We start from the raw sequence: 20,385 nt of genomic DNA on the forward strand, positions 1-20,385 counted from the left end.
AGATTGTGAAGCCCCAGGGCATTGTTGAAAACAATAGTAATTAGTGAAGTAATAGCTGGGTCTGATGCAAATAGAGGCTGACGGGCCAAAGCTTAAAGGGGAAAACAGGGAAAGAGACAAAGAGAACCTATCTAAAACTACAACCATCCCTGGTAGTCAGGCAAACTGTGTGCATGCCCAAGGCAGCAACACCTTGTGAGGAATGACAGCAGAGACTACACACTGAGAGGGAACAGACTTCACTGAAATGGTCCAGACAAGCTGATGAACAAATAAATAAGCAAACAACAAATAAAAACAAGCCCCAGAGGACCATAGCAATAACTATCTAGAGTTACTATGATATATTACCTAGAATGTTCAGTTTTCAACCAAAAAATTATAAGACACGCAAAGAAAAAAATACACAGGGAAAAATAAGCAGGCAATAGAAATTGCCTTTGAAAAGACTAGGTATTAATTTAGCATAAAAAATTTCAAAGCAACTGTAATAAATATGTTCAAAGATAGATATATAAAATATTCCACTCAACAAGAACAGAATATAATTTCTTCTCAAGAGCACATGAAGCATTCTCCAAGATAGACCATATGCTAGGCCACAAGAAAGTCTCAATCTGGTTTAAAGGATTTAAATCTCATGCAGAGTATGTTCTCCAACCACAATTGAATTCAAATAGAAATCGAGAAAGAAATAAGAGAAATTCACAAATATGCACAAATTAAACAACACACTCCTAAGTAACATTTGAATTAAAGAAGGAATTCCAAGGGAAATTAGAAAATGGTTTTAGATCAGTGCAAATGAAAGCACAACATAGCAAAACTTTTGGGAAGGAACTAAAGCAGTATGCACAGGGAAATCTATAGCCTCATTTAAAAAAGGGAAAAAAATCTCAAAGCAGTGACTACTTTCACCTTAGGAAACTAGAAAAAGAAGGGCAAACTAAATCTAAAACAGAAGGAGGGAAATAATAAAGGTTAGAGCTGAAATAAACAGGGAGAAAATAGAAAACATTAGAAAAAAAGTCAGTAAAACCAAAAGTTGGCTCCTTGAAAAGCTCAATAAAATTGACAAACTTCAGTGAGGCTGACCAAGAAAACAAAATAGACTCAAATTACTAAAATCAAAAATGAAAGAGGGGGCCATCACTACTGACCTTACCAAAAAAATAAATAAATAAAATAATAATAATACACACACACAGTTCTTTGCATGGAAAAATACAAAATAATACATAATAATATAAAAATAAACTTTCGCATATTCGCAATTGCAAACCTACTTTTGCCCAACCTGTGCGTGCATGTGTGTGCATGTGTGTGTGTATTCTACAGCTATTGGTCAACAAATTAGATAAATTAAATGAAATGGAAAAATTCCAGAGGAAGACACAAACTATTAAGACTACCAGAAAACAAACTACTTAAGAAGAAAGAGAAAATCTGAATAGAACTACTATAGTAAGAAAGAAGATTAAAACAATAAGTTTAAAACTTCCTACAAAGATAAGCCCAGGCTCAGATGGCTTCACTGACGAATTATACCAAATATTTGAAGAATGTTTAATATAATTAATTCACAAACTCCTCCCCAAAATAGAAGAGGATATAATACTTCCCAACTCATGAGGCCAATCTTATGTTAATACCAAAGATATCACAAGAAAAAAAAACCACAGACCAATATCCCTTATGAATATAGATGTAAAAATCCTCAAAAAAATATTAGCAAACTGAAGCCAGAAACATATAAAATGGATTATACACCATGACCAAGTGGAATTTAAACCAGGAATTTAAGGTTGGTTTAACATCAGAAATCAATCAATGTAATACAGCATATTTAATAGGAAAAAACAAACAAACACCACATGATCATCTTAATAGATGCAGAAAAAAAGCATTTGAAAAAATCCAATACTCATTTGTGATAAAAGCACTCAACACAGTAAGCACAGAAAGAAACTTACTCAATCAGACAAAGGGCAGCTAAAATACAAACAGCTAATATACTTAATGGTAAAAGGCTAAATGCTTCCCCTTAATCGTAATATCAGGAATAAGACAAGAATGTCTATTCTCACCACTTCTTTTCAACATTGCACTGGGGGTTCTATACAGGACCACTAAGAAAAAGAAATAAAAGGCAGCCCAGCCCGATGGAATAAAAGAAGGAAAATCATCTCTATTCACAGGTAGTGTGCAGTTATACACAGAAAGTCCCAAGGAATCCACTAAAACCATCGGGATGAATAAACAAGTTTATTGAGGTTCACAATATGAGATCAGTACATAAAAGTCAACTACATTTCTATATGCCAGCAATAAACAATTCAAAATGTGATTAAGAAAGCAATCCTAGTTACAATAGTATTGAAAATACTGACGAATAAGTTAGGAATCATCTTAACAAAACAAGTGGCTCATTATACATGATTACAAAACACTGTTGAAGTTAAAGATCTAAATGAATGGAAAGGCATTCCATGTTCATGGAATTAAAGACATAATATTGTTAAGATTGCAACAGTACCAAATTGATCCATAGGTTCAAGGCCACTTCTAGCAAAACCCCAGCTGTTTTTTGGTAGAAATTAACAAGCTGACCCTAATATTCATATGGAAATTTAAGGGACTCAGAATAGTCCAAAAAAATCTTGAAAAAGAAGAAAAAATGTGGAGAACTCACATTTCCCAGTTTCAAAACTTTGAACAAAGCTACAGTAATCAAAACTATGTAGTGCTGATGTAAGGATAGACATATAGATGATGGAATAGAAATAAGAATCTAGATATAAACCTTCATATTTATGGTCAATTCATTTTTGGTGAAGGTGCCAAGAAAATTCAATGAGAATAGTCTTTCTAACAAATGGTACTGGGATAACTGGATAGCCATTCGCAATAGAGTGAATTTGGACACCTACCTCATAACTCAAAATGGATCAGACACCTAAATATAAGAGCTAAAATTCTTGGAAGAAAACATAGGAATAAATCTTCATGACTCTGGCTTAGGCAATGACTTCTCAGATACAATATCAAAAGCACTAAGTGAAAGTACTTCTATTACTCTGGCTGAATGAAAGAAGCCAGACACAAAACACCATATATTGTAACATGTCCAGAAAAGGCAAATCTATAAAGACCAAAGGTAGATTAGCGGTTGCCTAAGGCTGAGGTGAGCAGAGGTTGGGGGCTGGAAGAATGGGGGGGGGAGTGGGGAAGAAATGGGGAGTGACTGATGATAGGCATGGAGTTTCTTTATTAGGTGATAAAAACGTTGTAAACTTTATATTTTGGTGACAGCAGCACAACATTGTAAATATACCAAAACAAAAAACAAAAAACAAAAACCCAGCCCTGGCTGGTGTGGCTCAGTGGATTGAGCACTGTCCTGTGAACCAGAGGGTCACTGGTTTGATTCCCAGTCAGGGCACATGCCTGGGTTGCGGGCTGGGTCCCCAATTGGGGGTATGTGAGAGGCAAGCACACATCGATGTTTCTCTCCCTTTCTCCTTCCCTTCCTCTCTCTCTAAAAATAAATAAATAAAATAAAATAAAAAAGGGAAGGAAATTCTTTTTAAAAACCCCCAATGAATTTTATACTTTAAATAAATACATTGTGTGGTACGCGAATTATATATCAATAAAGCTGTCAAAATATAGTGATGAATTCAGAGAGAAGGATAGGACTTGCTTATAAGGCTAAGTCATTTTTTATCTCTATGTTTTAAGGGACAACATCATCTATGCTACGTCTTCTCTGCCACTTTGGTGAACAGTTTGGTTACCTACCTGCTCCCATTCATATACTGTTAAATAATTGGTGTTGCATCCAGACATTTTGATTCCCCGAAGCGTAGCAAAGTCTTCATAGTTCTCCAAATAAGTAGGGTCGTCATCCTCTCTTAGAACCGGTGGCATCAGCACAGATTTCAACTACAAAACAAATTCAGGCTTTAGTCAAGCCCTATGCTTGGTATGCTGCACAGAGAAACTTCAGAACCAGTTGCTATTCTGTCTGTTTTTGTGCCTCAACCCAGTGAAAAACACATGGTTATCTTTTACATCTCATCTACCTCCTCTATCTTAGTGACTCACTGATCTCTAGAAAGTGGGCCTGTTAAACTGTTTGCACATTTTTCAAATAGAGACGTTGTCCTACAGGGAAAGTTTCCCATTTGAGTTTCTAAAGGGCCCTAAAGGAACACATGTCAATGCTAGACGTCCTCTGAGGCATCATCACAGGAAACAAAAAATGCCAAGGGAAAATGGTCACCCTGTGAGCCTTTATCTATACATGTGCTAAGAGAGAATAGGATTTGATTCCAGAACCACTTCAAGAGTGGCTGCTTTTTATTTTGTTGTGTTTTCCTGGATAAATGAGAGAAACTACATGTGCATACAGGAAAGTTCTCGAAGGGGCATAAGTTGAAAACTTTGGAAGCCCTTCAACTTAAATGCAATGTAGTCTCAATCTGACCCTGCCAGCAATTGGTGATGTACTCTAATCCTAGTAACAAAAGTGATGCATTTCTTTGAAAAATAAAATGTCTTTCTGATAGCATATCAATTACTATAATCCCTTCTACATCCCCTTACATTACCTGAGACTAATTTTACACTTGTTTCTTTGTAGCAGCCTACCCTTATACAAAATAATTTGAAGCAATACTTCTGTTATATTGGTGGCCTTAGTTCAGTGATAGACAATTCTCCGTGGTAGGCCCTTAGTGTCTTCAATAAGCTAAGGTATATATGAAATCTTACCCTTATTTTTCAAAAATAAAGTTGATCATATTCTGAGGTCCTGTCTCATTGACATGGTTGGAAATTCAGTATCAGCTATTACTGGTGAGTTCACAGTCCACGTTTGCCAACTCCCTCTAGCAAATGTCCCCAGGTGTTAGGCAAAACAGAATATTCCAGGAGAACACTCTGGACTTGGATCCACGCAACTTCTGATAAGTTCATTGGGCAAGTTAACATGGGGTCTTAAGTACATGTGGCTCTGCTGGTTTCAAGGTCACTCAGGATCAGGATACTTTGCCCCAGCCCCTCCCTAAGCACCACACCATCATTTCCTTCTGTAGGACCTACTAGCCATCCCTCCCCCAGCCCACTTCCTGCCAGGGAGCTTGAATACTAAACCAGTGTCTTCATCTTACAGAATATTCCTTCTCTGTCCCTCTGCATTGACCCCTTCCCCCAATCTTCCCACCTTATAAAATGTCTTTAATGAACCTAGAATAGAAGCTGTCAACAGGTTCCCCCAATCCTACCCCTCCCCTATTAACAATTATACCACAACAGGTATAAACCAGGAGTATGGTCACCTTATATGTGGAGGGTCCTAAGGGATGGGAAAGTGGCAGTTATAAAATGAGACTTGAAAACCTTTTTTTGTATCTCATCTGGTAGAGTTCCAAAGGCTTGAACCTACTAATTTTATTACAGCTTAATTATATTTAATACAACAGCCATGTGCTGCAAGTTCCACCTCACTGTAGGAGGGGTAGAAGCTACAAAAAATATATAAGTCAAACTTCTGTGTCTACAACCCATCTTATGAGTAGGTGGAACAATGATCCTCAAAGGATGTGAAACCTGAGGTATACTGAAAAAATTCCTGGCCCACAAACTTCTCCCCAGGGTCCATTTTGGTGAATGAAATTCAAACCTTAGTCCCAAGTATTAGGAAAAAAAGGAGAGATTTGGAGAAGAAAGCTCTATGTTCAGAGCTTACTCTATGCTATTTTCTTCATCTAGGTAATTATACTTAATACTGCCAACAATTCAATATGGTAGGTATTTTTAGTTTCAATGTATAGGTATGGAAACTGAGACCTAGAAAATTTTGGCTCCTTGCCCAGTCACCCACCCAGGAAATGGCAGAAGCAGGACGGACATAAAGGTAACTACACCTGTCTGATGTCAGAGCCTCGTGCTGTCTACTAGGCCGAGGTGGCTCTCACCATAGCGTCTCCACAGAGATAGTAATGGGCATTCCAGAGACATGATCTTAATATCTGAAAAAGCCCTAGGGAGGGTTACCTGCTCAGGCTAATCTCAGGAAAGGAAAAACTTTCAATCTGATCAAATCAGTAGTGGCTGCCATAGCTGATCAGCGCGGTTGTCACAGGACAGGTGGTGGTGGAGTGGCCCATTCCTGTCATGTGTTTACCAATATTTGACTGCCAAAAACAGCATGTTCCATTGCTCTTGACTAGAATAAAACCATTCATTATGCTAACACTATCTCATATTGATCAAAATGTCTTATTGGCTTGACTATTTGCTGACACTTAGGGCGTGCCTTAAAATTTATTGTAACAGGGGTACTTTTGAGAGTAAAGGGAGATGTTATTAATAATTTCACCAAGACAACAGGTATAAACCAGGAAGTATGGTCCTCACTGGGTGAGGTTGGAAGGGAGCTATGCAAAATCACCACAGAATCAGGAAAAAAGTTGTAAAGAAGTTTTTATCCAGTTTTGTCTTAGGTTTGCCCTGCTTTGATCTTAAATCTCTTAGGAGATACTCAATGAACATTGATTATGCACTTACTACATCTTAGATGCTGGGGTTATATCAGTGAACTAGAGAAGCAGGGGAAAACAGTAAACAAATAGTACCATAGTTCGTTATTTAATTTTGGTAACAGGTATGAAGGATATATACAAGGAGATTAAGAGCATATAAAAGGGGACTGGATCTAGTCTGCACATGTGGAAGGCTTTGCAGAGGGGTATGTTTAAGGTGAAATTAAGAGGATGAGAAGAAGTTAGAAACAATATTATCATTCGTATGTAATAACGGTATAAGGGTTCCAAAAACTCAAGGTGAATAGGGGTCACATTTCTGTCTATGTTAAATTAAATTCCAGCTCTAGACTCCACTTGTCTTGATTGATTGGAAGTTCATTATCACTCCTGAGGGGTAAGGGCTCACATTTTTCACTGGGACCATATATGATCATCTGGCTCCAGAGTTGCTATTGGTCCTCATGCCCACATGGTACCCCCTATGGCCTGGTATAGGGGGTACTTGCCTGGTATAGGAGGAAGACATCTCTAGTCCTTCCACAAAGCCCAGACAAAGGGTGAGAGTTTTAACAGGCCCTACACAATCTCTTCCCTCAGAGGTTTTGTACATGTCCCCACTCTGTTTCTGTTGTATTTAATATGATTAGTTAGGTTTTAAAATATTTACAAAAATATTACACTGAGCCATTTGGAGTATATTATAAAAAAATCATATCAATTCAGAAATAAAGTGCTGTATGATTCCACTTATATGAGGCACCTAGAGTAGTCAAATTCAAAGATATAAAGTAGAAGGGTGGTTGCCGGGGGCTGGAGAAGGGGGAATGGAAAGTTAGTGTTAATGTGTATATAGTTTCAGTTTGGTAAGATAAAAAGTTTGGGAAATGGATGGTAATGATTTTGGTGATGGTTGCACAACAATGTGAATATTTAATGCCACTGAACTGTACATTTAAAATTGGTTAAAGTGGTAAACTTATATATATTTTACCACAATATGAATTAGGCTTTAATTTTTAAAAATCAGAAGTTTTCACTTTTAGAAACTATATGAAATGCCAACATTTCTTTGTTTTCCTGCTTTCATCATGAATTAAAATTTTTCCCATGTAGAGAAGTTATGCATTTACTTATCTGTGGGGGACCACTCATTGTGGTTTTGGGAATTGTAGCCCAAGCCGTGAGCCAGGCCCCACCCCCTCCCCAGGGAGGCCTTTAAGTCTCAACGGAAAACCGGAAGGCTCTGAGGCAGGCAGGATTGAAGGCCACTCAGAGGGTTCCCATGAGAATTGGGTTTAAAGAATGCATATTATGCTTTAGAGCTTGCTCCACTTTTCTTATCTCTTAGTTAACTATAAACAATCTGTAGCTAAAATGTAGGAAGCCTTGCACCTGATGTCAGCATGCCATATTGATATCTGTAATCAGTAACTGTCAACTGTAACCCAAGCGTCGAAAAGCTTATTGATGAGCCCTAAGTCTTGCTCTTGTATCTCCCAAATCCCTTCCTCAATAAAAGGCACGGGAGATGGAAGTTTGGCCTCTACTCCTCTAGAGTTTAGCCACTTCCCATCCCTTCAGACAAAATACATCATTCTGGATAAATTTGTTTCTCCACTGTGGTCCTGAAACCTCTGCAGGACAGGGAGTTTCCAACTGAGCTGGGGCATTGGAGGCAGGAGAGTCTCACTTGTCATACAATCATAGATTTTCTAAAATTTGTAGTAATCTTTTCAGAGGTACAACCACCATGAAAACACAAATGAGTACAAAATAATACATGAAAGAAAAAGACGTATATCCCCTTAAAAATCTCTGAGACGAGATTCATGTAAATGGCTTTCTTACCTTGTTTCTTTCTATATTACAGAGTATATTCATATCTGTGGTCTCTGCTATCCCACCATGCACGACCAGGATTTCTTCATTAATGATTGTACCGAGTGGCAGACAGGCGAAAACATCTTCTAAGGTATGCAAGATTCTTCTCCCATATGTCTGTAAGTAAGAGTTTGAATAGCTTTTCCTGATGGGTTCAAGTTTAATGAATAGTCTCAATGTATAGACAAAAAGCAAAACCGTTTTCATGCTGCCCAGAGGAAGTTAGCATGGAGTCACTAACCCACTAGCATGTATTAATCATGTCTTTTTAATCTGTAGTTTTGAGACTTCGATACCTTAGAGCTTTGATGACCCTGAAAGAGACTGTACCTCCCAGGGCTAGCTAATTCTTAGAGACAGTAAATGACCAGCCAATCAAGAGCCCATATCCCCAAACACCTCTTTTATGGGGCTTAAATTACTCAAAATAGCAGACCTTAAAGATGCTTGCACTGTGTCTCCAAATCCTCCCCAAGGAAACCACAATAAACACACTCCCTTCTCACTCCTGCCTTCTGCCCAAGCTGGGTGTCTCCTCATGTGGTCCCCCAATGTGGTGTGCTGTGCTGTGCCTCCTGTTTCCAGGTAACTGTGAATAAAAACCTCTTTCTTTAGGAAGGCTACCTTTGTGTCTTCATGTTTTACCATACCTTATTAAAAACAAATAAATCCCAGGTCCCTTTAAAACAATGGAATACATTTGTTTCTATGCTGAAATTTACAAAAGTCACCATGAAAACGTTTACTTTAGTCCAGGAAGAAAATTAAGCCTCTACCATGGCCAGGGCTTCCTTTTAATGGTATGGATTCTGATTAGTTCACCCATCACCGTTTCTAAAGGCTTGCTCTTTTTTCACTTCTCTATATAGACAGCAAAGAGAATTTTTAAAAAAGTATGAGTCTTACCCTGTATTTACTCAGGACTTCTTTCGTTAAGCCGTACCTGGAAAAAAATGGGATTTAAACTATTTAATGTTGATATACCTCCTACTTATGTGAGTCATGCAAAAAGGGGAGGCCTTGACATCTCACTATCACAAATGTCAATGGACTTAAGAAACTAGACTTTAGTTGGAACTATTACTTACTCAAGTGTTTGCTAGGCATGATGGGAAAGAACAAAAGCAGTCAATTACTTCATCCCTATCCTCGAGGAGCTTGTAGAACAGTTGGGGAAAGAACATACATTTTCGTGAAACAATCACGAGACAACTTTTAAAAATGTGTGGTAAGCACAGATTGTATCAATGTAGTGAGTATTCAGAGAAGAAGCTGTATGAGAGAATGCTTTTAGTTTAGATAGAATTTCTCTTTATCTTATAGTAAGTGAATGATAGGGAGAGGAAAACCGACTGAACAGAGACAAAGAAAAGCCTAGAAGATAAACAAGTTGACTCTTTATAGTCTCTCTGATATACTTCATGTAATGGTATTGAAGGTTTTAATAGAAAGTGTCAGGAATTTTAGAGCATGAATAGCAGTTGCTAAGGGAGATTTAATGATGGAATTTTTCTTTCAATTACTTTTCCTTCCCTTAGCATAATAGTATGTGTCCTTAATACCCAACATGGTAAAGTTGGAACACAACATACTCACTCCAGGTTTCTATGCAAATCATGTCATGTCAGGCTTGTACAGTGTAACATTATGTTTTCGGAGATGAATTCAGTCCTATACTCACCAAAGGTGTCCATGTTCTTAAATCCAATGGACACTTGGCAGTCCTCATCTTTCTTGCCCTTTCTGAAACACTAAATACAGTAGACTACACAGTCCTCCTGGAAAACTTCTTCTCTTGGATTGCATGACAGTAAACGCTCCTGGTTTTCCTTCTACCTTTCAAGCTACTATGCATCTCCTTTGCAAGTTCTCCTCTAACCTAAATATTGGGAGTTCCTGCAGATTCTGTCCCAGGCCCTCTCCTCTCTTCACTTTCTTCCTTGACAATATCATCCTTGCCCAGGGCTTCAGTTACTATTTATGTGCCAATACTACAGGACAATGTTCCAGCCCACACTTCATTTCTGAGCTCGGGACATGTACACTCAACTGCATACTCAACAGCACTTCAAATAAGCTTTCTCCAAACTCAACTCATCATTCTCTCTCACCCCGAATTTCTCCTCTTTTCATGTTCCCAGTATCAGTGAATAATGCTATGTACCCCCAAACTCAAACCAAGAACATAGAGATCACCCTTGATTCTTTCCTCTTTCAAGTCCCTCATACTATGTTGCCAAGCCTTAAATCATCATTGCCTAAAGTCCTCCTGAACCTACCTACTTCTTTGCATCTCCATCATCATCACCCCAGTCGAAGTGAAAATCCGTCATCTATTGTTCAACTGCTTCTTAGTTGGCCTCCCCATATACATTCTTACTCCTCTCCAAAGGACTCTTGCTGATGCATTTTAAAACACAAATTTTATGACAGTCTCCAATGATTTTTTTGCTGTCCTCACAAGAGAATCCAAATTCCTTTGCACGATCCAACCATTTCTTATGTCTCCAACACTGTGAGACGCCATCCTGTCCCTCCTGCCTCCTGAACTTCTTTCAAGTCTAAAAAGTCTTGTTGTAAGCTCTGCATAAGTTGTCCCTGCACTGTAAAACACCATGGCCTTCTCTTGATTGCCTAATTCATTCTTCAGGGCTCAGGCTAATGCCATACTTCTGTGGGACAACCTTCTGTCACCCCTCAGACAAGTTGGAGCCTCCACTTTACAAACTCATCACACTTGAAAAACCAGCTCAATGTGTGTCCTGCCTGCTAGATGTAAACTCTATGAGGGAGGGGGCCATGTCTCTTTCATTAACTGTTGTAGGCACTAAACAAATATGATTGGCTAAATGAATAAATGAAAGGATAAAAGGCATACCCAAATAAAAGTATTTAGCTACACTACATATAACAGGCCTCTGATAATAGTCTTGGCATTTCTTTTCTCCATAGTCTTAGTATTTGCTTCCATACCTAAGAATTAGAATTAAAACTATACTCTGACCAAGTGCCAATACTGCCCCAAAGACAAAACTAATCAGTTTCTGAGTTTTGATCAAGGCACTCCAAAGCCCAGAACCAAAAACATGAAACATGCCATGCCTTCTAGTACAAACTGGTTCTTGCTTTCCATAAAACAAGAAACAACAACAAAAAAAAAAAAAGGGAAAAAGAAAAGGAAGAGGAGGAAGAAGGGGGTTACAAGAGGGGGAGGAAGAAGAAGAACAAAGAAGGAAAAGGGCAACATGTATCATTTACTGGGCATTCCAGCAAAAATTGGTAAACCATTTAACCAACCTTTATTCCTCTAATCTCCAGTGAGTCAGGTAGTTGAAATGCTATGTTACAGCTGTTCTCAAATATATTTATGAACAACTGTGCCAGAAGAAATTACCATGTCATAAAAAATATACACATCAGTGAAGAACACAGTACTAGTTTCTGAAACAACACATGAGACAAGTCAAAAGGGTAGCAAAAGAATGATCCCATCTAAGCATGTTCATAGGACCTACCACACCTCCAAACCTGACCTAACACAGCTACCCAGCACACAATTTGGACTGTGAAGGGTAGCCATGGGAGGATGAGAAAGAACATAATAGAAGGGAGAAGGAAGAACAGAACTGGAAGAAAAGATAGGAAGGGGACTGCAGAACAATGTACACTCAGTAGAAGACTGGGAGTTGTAAAAAGGGGTAAGAATTGGAGCTTTCTTTGAGATTCCCCTCATCCCTACTTGTCTACACTCACCTCTAACTCTTTGCTAGGAACTAAATATGATTGAATTTTCCAAAATTAGAAACAGAAGAGGAAATTGAAAGGCCTAGATTACCTCAAGTTCATTAGAAAGTCTTCATGGTTCCCTCTGTTCAAGCACACATTATTGCCATACAGAAGAAAACTCACGAAAAGAATCAGTAAGACTTCGATGGAATTCCTTCCTCTATCTACAAAGTCACCGTTAAAAACATATGCGTTGGATGATGAGGGGAGGCCGTTCTGTGGAAGGAGAAGAGGAGAGAAAAACAAGCAGTTAAACAAAATGTACTTTTGAAGGAAGGCTTTGTGCTTAATGTCCCTGTGAACATGGAGAGAGTAGCTGAGTCAGTTCTTCCACTGGGAAAAATTTTGCTCAGTTGCTTGAGTCAGTTTACTCTTCCAGGGCAGGCATACATAACCTGCAAGGGACCTTGGAAGTGAGCAATTAACTTGAGACAGGAAGATAATGGGGTGGTGGTGATGAGGATTGCTCATTCTACCCACCACCCATTATAAGTGTTCTCTGAAAGGAACTGATATTTGCCCTATCAAAAATAGCTACTCTCTTCCCTTCCTTTTCCCTAGAAAAGAGGGAAACTTCTAAGGGGCCCTATGTCTAACTTCTCTGGGCTGTGAGTCCCTCCAATTGAAAAAAGGGGATGACACTATATCCCTCCCTCCCCAGATCAAATAAGAGAATGGATACAAAAGTACCCAGGAACATATAAGGAACTGTGTTACTGTGAACAGGGCCGGTGTACCACCAGTACACTCTGATACAATCACACTAAGTATTGATAGCTGGTGCATGTTCTCACGGCTCACTGACAAGGCCATATTAGTTGTTAAATATTTTGATTATCACTCCTGAGTATGAGATAATACTTTTAAAAACAGGGTTAGCATGGAAAATAACCGGGATCAGGACAAAGGTCTAGTCTTCATAAGAGCTATTGATTCCTTTACTTCTGTGCTACTCAATTCTGAGACAAAAGAAACATCTCATGCCTACCAGGCCTGGTGGAGAAATGGCTGAGTGCACCTCTATTCCATAGTAGGATAAATGCTTAAAAAATATATTACAAAGAGAAAATATAAGTACTCTCTTATTGCTCTACACTCACTGTCCTAGTATTGATATACATTTAAATTGTTCATATCAATATAACAGAAATAGTTGAAAAAATAATACAGGTTACAACATATAACTTAGGGATTCCAGAAATCACTAGGCAATGTAACATATTCTGAAGGCAATTGAAAACAAACAAGCAACCAGTGGTATAGAGCTCTGGGCCAGAAGTAAGAAGACTTATTCTCTAGTTCAGCTCTGCTATTACCCATGTGTCCTTAGGCAAGTTATTTAATCTTTATGAGCTGTAAGTTTCCTCATCTATAAAATGGGGATGATAACCTCCATACTTACCACACAAAACTACTTTTAAAATCGAGTGAGGTTGTGTGGATAAAATTGCATGAAAGCCATAAAGCACCATATAAATTAAGAGATTCATTTTGTTATGACCTCTGTATTATTTCTAATTTTAAGATCTCATTATTTTACATTTTCCTATACATTAATTCATGTAACTTTATTCACGCTGGGCTTAGATAGCATGAGCCAGTTGCAAAAATATTGACTACTGCTCAGCAAACCTTAAAGTATCTCTGATACTCTTCCTTCCCCCAGAATTCAGTTGTCTGGGATGAGTAGCTGGAGAAGACTAATGAGTGTTGGAGGCTACAGGCTCTGTTGGGATGTCCAGGCCTGAAGAGGGCTAGAGGAGCAGCAGCAGAGAGCCCTGGGGTGAGAACATGGAAGAACTAGGCCTGAGGGGACCCGTGGGTCCTTGATTAAGGAGAGGCTTTGCCTCAGAGCATGTGTGTGGTCCTGGTTGGGGGAGAGGGAGCTGGATCTTACTAGAAAACCATAATATCAAAATCTGAGAACAGTATTCAACAGTCTAAAATTATACTTATTATTTTTGGATGGTAAACATGTTTTCAACTGTGATGACAAATTTTCTTATATTAGAACTTCTCATCTCCAGTTAAACCAAGCTTTGTTTTTAGGTATTTCATCTCTGCTATAAGCAAAGAATAATGAATTTCTTTGTCAAACTGAAATTTAAGCCAAAAGTAATAATGGTCAGCTAGACCACCTACCTTATACAGCATGGGTGACACCCAATGAGTTTTAACCTTTTCAAAAAGTGAAACACATCATCAAAAGACTGAGATTTGTGATAATGAAGATCATTCAATAGAATATATCCCAGTCTCTAAAGCGATTCTAAAATGAGTCCTAAATATGTATACTGAATACCTGTACATGCTGAGCCTTTTACATCAACCTCTTCAAAGAAGGCAAGACTCATTTGGATGTACAGCATAAGATCTGCCCTGTTGGTTCACGATTAGTCATATTACTTTATATAGTCTGAGTCAAACGAGTCAAACATGTTTTAGTCTTAGAATAACAGGGAACTGGAAAACAGGTAAGAGGATGAGGAGTGAGTCTCCTGGGACGTAAGTCCGTGGAATATTTAGGCTTCCGGTTACTGAGATTTCTCTGGGTTTCCTTCAAAGAAGCAAAAGCTACTGCTATACTCCTTCCTTCACTCAGTTTCAGTAAACCAAAATCTTTGGCTTATTCCGTAGCTGATATACAATAAACCATCTATGACATGGGAATGGAGTTGACAAATACAGAAAACCCAGGGTAATCACAACTCTGAACAGCATTCAGATGACCTGCAGAGGGGAAAAACAGCAGACTACAATTCATTAACTTGAATAGAGACAAAAACAAGATGTTTCCCTATATCGTCACCTGTTTCCTACTGAAACATTTTACAACAGACATCTAGAAAGTATCCCAATTTCTGTGGACATTTTCTCCAAGGTACATCATACAATAACCTCTGGACCTCAATTCCAACATTATTTTAATTTTTATATCTTTCACAAATCCTATTTCAAAGATCTGCTCTGCTTGCAACATACTGCTTTAATCTCAAAAGCAAAATAATTCATTACTGTGGCAGTGTGAAGCATATCAGTGATAGAAAAAAGAAAATATTTAATAAACTTCTCAACTGGAAAATCACGGGCATTGGGGGGTGGAAGAGAAAGGAAAAGGAAAAAGCAAGACGGCATGGCTTCCAATGGACAGCATCAGTATGACACTCACGGAGTTAAGAGTTAATTAGCTTTTCTCTGTCCATAAGCATCTCTTTTTCAGCTTCAGGAGGTCTCCATTCACAGCACGAACTTAACAAAATAATTTGTCAATAATTGATCTAAAATTTCAAGCTTCGTTTTCAGTTAGGAAAAATGTCTTGAAATGTTAGCGTGGCTAAGTAAGGCTCTGAATGAAGTATTTCAAATTGGTTCCTCTAATTAAGCAAAAGTGGCTGACTTAAATTAACCTGTTCACAAAATCTAAAAATATGACCTAACTAATTCTATGTAAATTGCTTCACTTGAAGATATGGGTGACGTATAAAGTTGAGATGCCCTTTTAGCACAGGTCTGTCATGGTTAATATCGTGCCACCCAGAGGAAAGAATCATTTTCAGAACCAGATAGGACTGTGATCTGAACATGTCTGGCCTTAGTGTAAAGGTGCTAAATGATACAATTTTTAAGGACAACTAAATATGAAAGAAACCAAAATCTCAAAACAAACCATCAAGAACAATCATTAGTATGAATCTCATCACTTATTGCAGTACACCACAAAATGTGTGAGAATAAAACCTTTTCCAATCCTTGAAAATTTTGCTTCATGACTTAGGCACTTATTAATTACCAAAATTCTTTGAAGGGACTGTCTGAAATATCACCTTCTCCACAAAGTCTCCCATGAAGTTAGGTGCTCCACTAATATACTCCCTAGGAGCCTCATACTTATCCCAATGATAACACGTCCCACCCCAGAACTGTCCTTTTTCCTTTATTAGTTGACCTTCCTTCACTAAACTGTGATGGGTTTAGAGCCAAAAACCGTGTCTTAGTCATACTGTACCACCAACCCTTATCAGACTACCTCATTCACAATAGGTATTTCATACATATACATAAACTGGATGAACTTCATATTCATCTTTGTATCATTCCACAGTTTATATAGTGCCTTGAACACTACAGGGACCAGATAAAGAATTGCTGAATGGATAAATTTGTGGACAGATACACTTACATATCATTTGGATAACAACAGAAGTCTTAAACCACAACAACCACTTGAATGAGAAGAGTAATATGGCCAGGCATCTCAGAGGGACCCTACATTATAACTCTCCCTCTCAGGCTATGCCCTTGGTTGGCCTTGGGCCAGCCCCAGTGCTGCAGCCTACTCCTCCTATACTGAATAATAGAAGTGGTGATAGCAAAACACACACTGAAAGATGAGTTACAACTTTGCCTTAATTCAAAGCCTGGGGTTTTCCTAATTTCTACTTTGGGTTGATGGAGAAGAATCAGTTAGTCAGAGCATAATGTAAACTTGGTCATTTACAGCTCCAAAAATCTCCAACAGGATGTAGTCTGCCAAACTATCCCCTACCATTCAAGTTCAATCAGAACTTGAATAAAATAAAAATAATTGTAATAAGTAAAATACAGATAAGTTGATAATTTTAATAAATTAAATAATAAGTAAATAATACAGACCAGTTAAAGCATGACCACTGGCTGCTTCTAAACAGAAGACAGCTAGCCCATGGCTGACACTGGGGCAGCTCAATCCTGTGTGCTCCTATGAATGAACCAGAGGAAGGCACCATGCAGAGCATTACAGGTAATTGTGATTCAACCCATTGGTGCATTGAGTATCACAGCGCGAGGCAGCCACCGTTACAGAGACTATCATTTCCTGAAGCAAGCGATTGCTTGGGTCATAGCACCTGTTGTAATCCCTGTGCAGGCAACCTTTGTATCTGATACCAAAAAGAGAATCCATCCCTCCCCACCTTTCTCCTCATTTTAAGATGTTCTTCCTTCCCTCCTCACCTACTTTCCAGGCCCATTACTCTTCTCTCAACTAATCTTTCTTTTTCTTTATGTTCGCTAAGACCCAATAATGATACTCACTCATACTGTAAGCATTGCTGAAATGAATTTTCCAGATCATTGCAACTCCTTTAAAAACTAGAATACATTTTAAAATCACTCGAACCACTTTGGCTGGGAGTTTTTAAAATGTCCATTCATTTCTTTACTTCTCTCTGGGAACTACAGACCTCTTCCCTTTACACACAGCCCCAGATTCCTGAAGATTACTGCTTCATTTCCTGTCTCATTGTTAGAGTTCTAGATCTTCTCTGACGGTCAGGAAGATCTTTACTTTTCATTAAACCAAGCAATTTCAAGATTCTGATGCATGTGGTTTAACCCACATCCGAGAGGCATTTTACCTGCTTCTCACTCAAGCCTGCTAAAATTCTCATTCATGGCTCCTGCAGACTTCTGTTTTCCAAACAACCCAGTCACCCGCCTCTACCCAAATCTACCCAGATAATAGTGCCCACTCTTTCATCCCTGGGCTCTCAATCTCTACTTCCTGAGCACTGTCACTGGTTAACTCTCAAAATATTTCTTGCTCTCATGTGAATGCTATGCTTTAACCTTTAGTTCTTTTTATAGTACTTCTTACCACCCACCTCCTCCTGTTCAATCTTTACATTAGCACCTTCCAGTTTTATATGTTCCATATAGTTTTCACTTTCTTTTTTTTATGGTATTTTTCCATTACCATTTAGTCCTTATACCCCCTCTCCCCATGTAATTACCACACGGTTGTCCATGTCCGTGAGTCCTTTTTTCCTTTTTGCTTGATCCCTCCACCTCCCAACCACCCCCTACCCGAAGATGTCAGCCTGCTCTCTATGAGTCTGTCTCTATTTTGCTTGTTAGTTCAGTTGTTTATTATATTCCATGTTCCATATAGTTTTACTAATAGAATTAAAGAAACATGTTAGAATTCTCTTTTTTTTTTTATGTCTACTCCGGAGTCCTTTCCCTGATCACTGTGAGGAGAAGCCCGCCATTCCAAACAAAAGCCCGCCAAAAGGCAGCTCACTCCATTCCCTCACCCCCACCCTAGACTCAGGCAGCTATCAGGAGGTTGCATCTGGGCCAACCGCCAACCTTCTGGCTGTATAAAGAGGCAGTTTAGCCTGTCCTGTACTGTTTCCGCATTACAAGCCTCAGAATTCCTTAAAACTCACCCCACCCTGACCCTGGCGGCTGGTGTCTGACTCCAAGACCCTAGCTCACCATGTCAAATACTCAATAAACCATCTTGTTCAACATTTGGCTGCTGGCCTTCTTCACTTTCACTGACCCCTCGAAACCTAACAATCGCACATTAATATCTTCAATGGCCTCTCGGGAAATTTTCTTTTCTATATGCCTCAAAAGTCAGTTTTCCCATTTAATTTACTCAACTATTTTACCTTTATATATTTCCCAAAACCTCTAGAAAAATAATAACCAGATTTTCTGTTGTGGTTATTTCTCACATACCTCTGCCTCTTCCTCCTTCCTAAGATTGTAATTGTCAACTATAGCAGGACTGAACTTCTGAACATTTATATGGTGCTATGTAGAGCTACTCAAATCCCATTCCCCAAACTGTGTAACTCCTTGGTGTCCTCTCATCAGTCTATCGTTTCTACCTCTCCCACAGCTTTCCGGTTTGGCCAACAGAATCCCCATTTCGTGGTAAATAAACTCCCTTCTGTCTTCAACTCATTTGGAAAGACTTCCCATTGGAAATCGGGGCCTCCCTTAAAGATGCCAGCAGGGAAGAGCCCATTCTTCCACAGGATGAACACCTCAGGGTCAGGTGTGGGGATGGTCTACTTGCTCCTCAGAGCCACTAAAACATTAACACTTTGCCAGCCTCAGGTAAAAAGCCTCTCCTCCTTCCAGGCCCATGACCTGTGACTAAATTTCCTTTCCTTGCTCCCCATCTCTCAGTCTTGTCACAAACTCATTTAATAAACCTGCTTTCCATGTGCTTGACCTCTCATGTCCACTATTCTCTTTCACCTACCTCAGCTACCCACATTCTGGACACCACCTTGAACCCATTCATCCCATAGGATTGCTCCCCTTGCACTTTCCCACCCATCCTGCTTCCTAAGGCCCTCAACCCAGTCAGCCTCTCCCTGACCTCTGAGAACATGCCAGTCTGTCAATCTTCCCATTTCTCCCAGTTGATTGGCCCATCCTGGCTTTCTTCCTTCCCTGCCCAGCTTGGATTTAGCAGCTGATGTCTAGAGCTGCTCTTTTACCAGCACTCTCAGCTGCCTACCAGCAAACCTTTGGCTGGACTTCCGGACACCAACCCACTAGCTAGGCAACCTCCTACTCCTCTGTGCCAGCCCCACTCATCCACTCCTGGTTTGGCCTCCTCCGTTCCCTTCCAAGCTTCCATTATAAACGAATGACATGGAAACCTCTCATTTCTATTATAAAATACTGGTTAAAAAAATGCTTTTGGATATTTATGTAATTTTATTCAGAAGACCAAAAAACCTCCGCTGCCTTGCGGCATACCTCTTCAGGGGAAAGGCTAAGGGAGTAAACCCCGACAGAAAATCCGGAGCCGGAGTCCCTAAGGCGGTTTGACGTTGTAGTCAACACCGGCAACTCCTGCGGCGCACCTGAAGCCAAGCTGTATTGACTCCGTCTTTCCCTTGGACCCTTCGGCTGCGAAGAGAGGGGGGGTCTGCTGCATGGGCAACAGCAGACCTTCCATATCACCCTGCCCAGGCTCTGTAGCTTCAGCTTCACTGGAGAGGACACTCCAGCGTCATCACAAGATGTCGATTCAACACAGGAGGAGACAGATACCGTGTCACTCCCGAGTCGGACTGCACAGCCATTCTCGGCGGTGCAGATAGACTCTTAAGAAGCTACACCATCGTCTCTCGAGACGAACGGCTGCCGACGGATTCAGAAGACAACCTCTTATGAGGTGGAAGCTCAAGAATATTGCAGCCAAAAGAAAAATTAAGGTTTATGAAGTTATGTAGTTTACTCAAGCTCAGTCTCCAAAGAGTAGAATTGATTTGCCATAATAATAATCAGAATATATTTTATTTCAGCCCATTGGAGACATCTATGCTGTGCCCAATTATTCAACATGCTAGTTGTGAAAAGGACACATTAATCAAAG

General features: G+C 39.3%; 1 protein-coding gene across 1 annotated transcript in view; it reads right to left on the reverse strand.

Moving 5' to 3' along the window:
* Nucleotides 1-20,385, reverse strand: part of PPEF1 (protein phosphatase with EF-hand domain 1) — a 57,704-nt gene that overhangs the window by 13,393 nt on the left and 23,926 nt on the right. The window contains exons 7-10 of the mRNA XM_090264166.1: nt 12,268-12,434; nt 9,339-9,375; nt 8,400-8,549; nt 3,802-3,945 (exon numbers count right to left, since the gene is read on the reverse strand). Of these exons, the coding sequence (XP_090120292.1) occupies nt 3,802-3,945; nt 8,400-8,549; nt 9,339-9,375; nt 12,268-12,434 (498 nt within the window). The remainder of the gene's footprint in view (nt 1-3,801; nt 3,946-8,399; nt 8,550-9,338; nt 9,376-12,267; nt 12,435-20,385) is intronic.

Source organism: Furipterus horrens, unplaced genomic scaffold, assembly GCF_987537825.1.
Source record: "Furipterus horrens unplaced genomic scaffold, mFurHor1.1.pri manual_scaffold_17, whole genome shotgun sequence".
Lineage (NCBI taxonomy): Eukaryota > Metazoa > Chordata > Mammalia > Chiroptera > Furipteridae > Furipterus > Furipterus horrens.